The 1,682-nt window shown below is 40.7% G+C and overlaps 1 protein-coding gene across 1 annotated transcript in view; it reads right to left on the reverse strand.

Annotated features, from left to right (window-relative positions):
- Positions 1 to 462: 462 nt before the first annotated feature.
- LOC107755027 (uncharacterized) overlaps positions 463 to 1,682 on the reverse strand; it is a 3,079-nt gene continuing 1,859 nt past the window's right edge. The window contains exon 2 of the mRNA XM_016571666.1: positions 463 to 1,095. Within this exon, the coding sequence (XP_016427152.1) occupies positions 463 to 1,095 (633 nt within the window). The remainder of the gene's footprint in view (positions 1,096 to 1,682) is intronic.

Genomic DNA, 1,682 nt, shown 5'->3' on the forward strand with positions numbered 1-1,682 from the left:
GTAGACTGAGTAGGAGCTGAGTAAAGCTGTTAATTTCTCCTAATGTCTTCTTGCTTTTCCTACACTCTTTCATCCAGTGTCCAGGTTTACCACAGTAATGACAACTGCCCTCCCTCTTAGGATTTTTACGTTTCTGTCGGTTCTCTGTGTTGACCTGAAAGGATACTGCTGCAATCTTTACTCTGGCTTTAACATCAGAGTCTCTTTCCCATGTAGCTAACCTGTCCAAGTTGTTTTGCAAACTTCCAGTGGACCATGTTAGATTTAAGAATGGCAAAGCAGATCTGTACTCTGATAAAAGTCCATCAAACCATGCTCGAACTAGTGGTCCTGTATGATCCAGTACCTTCTCTGGAGTGTCAGCTATTCCACTGTATGCTGCAGCTGACTGACAACACCTTTCAGTGTATTCACTCACAGTTTCTTCTTTCCTTTACACACAGTTAGTGATTCTGGACCAGTCTATTTTGGGTCCCATGATTTCTTTAGAATATTCAAAACACCTTCTCTCAAATCGCCTTTACTGGCATGTTGTAGTTCAGAAGTAACAGCAGACTCAAAACTGTTGAATTCAGATTCAGTTAGAATTTGTGACATCAGCTGTGTGACTTCTGCTAACGACATGTCGTAGAGACGCATTTTGCTGATCAATGCTCTTCTAAATTCAGAAAAATTTGTGCGTGCTGAGGGTAAGCTCTGGGATAGTCTCTCTATATCTTTTGGTCCTAGTGCTTTGGCAACAGTTTGTACTTGGACAACAGAAGAGTTGGGAGGAACACTTTCAATTCCCTCAATTCCCTGAGATCTTCTCCTAGCGCCACATACCTTCACTGAATCTACAGGCACATCAGTTACTGATTGGATGGCTACATCTGTTTCAAAGAAAGCTTGTAAGTCAGGATAATTGTTATCAGGCTGACTAACTTCTTCCACATCAGTTTTTGCTGCAGCTTTGTTGCGGTTCAATTTCTTAGTCAAAGAGGATACTCTAGCACGGAGCTCTTTGTTCTGTTCCTCTAGCTTTAAGTTATGCTGAGACTGTTGTATAGCTAGCGCTAAACCAAATTCTCTGTGGCAGCAGATAATGCCTTTCACATTGTTCTTGCGTATACATACTCCTAGTACCTTTTTACACTCATCTACAGACCAAGTCTTGTCTGGATGGATCTCATATTTCTGAGTTAGTTCTTGTCTAACTTTCTCAGTGACTATTAGGTTCATTTGCACTCCTAACAGTGATTTGAATTCGCTATCTGGCCACAAAGGAGTCGCGAGACCACCTTTTTCAGTTGTGGGGATCAGTCTAGCATTCTTTCTAAACATTTTGTGAGTTTCTTTGTTACCACACAATCAAAACACTAAAACTTCTCTGATCAACAGAGGGTACACTTGTTAACACAGATCAACTATTGTTAACCTTCCTTGGCAAAGCAGAGGATAACACAAATTGCTAGCACTTTACGCTAAACTTCCCTGCCGAAATAGAGGGTAACAAATATTAACACGTAATGTTAATCTTCCCTGCCTGAACAGAGGATTTTCAAAGAAAGCTTGTAAGTCAGGATAATTGTTATCAGACTGACTAACTTCTTCCACATCAGTTTTTGCTGCAGCTTTGTTGCGTTTCAATTTCTTAGTCAAAGAGGATACTCTAGCACGGAGCTCTTTGTTCTGTTCCTCTA

The sequence above is a fragment of the Sinocyclocheilus rhinocerous genome, unplaced genomic scaffold, assembly GCF_001515625.1.
Source record: "Sinocyclocheilus rhinocerous isolate Xijiao unplaced genomic scaffold, SAMN03320098_v1.1 scaffold591, whole genome shotgun sequence".
NCBI lineage: Eukaryota > Metazoa > Chordata > Actinopteri > Cypriniformes > Cyprinidae > Sinocyclocheilus > Sinocyclocheilus rhinocerous.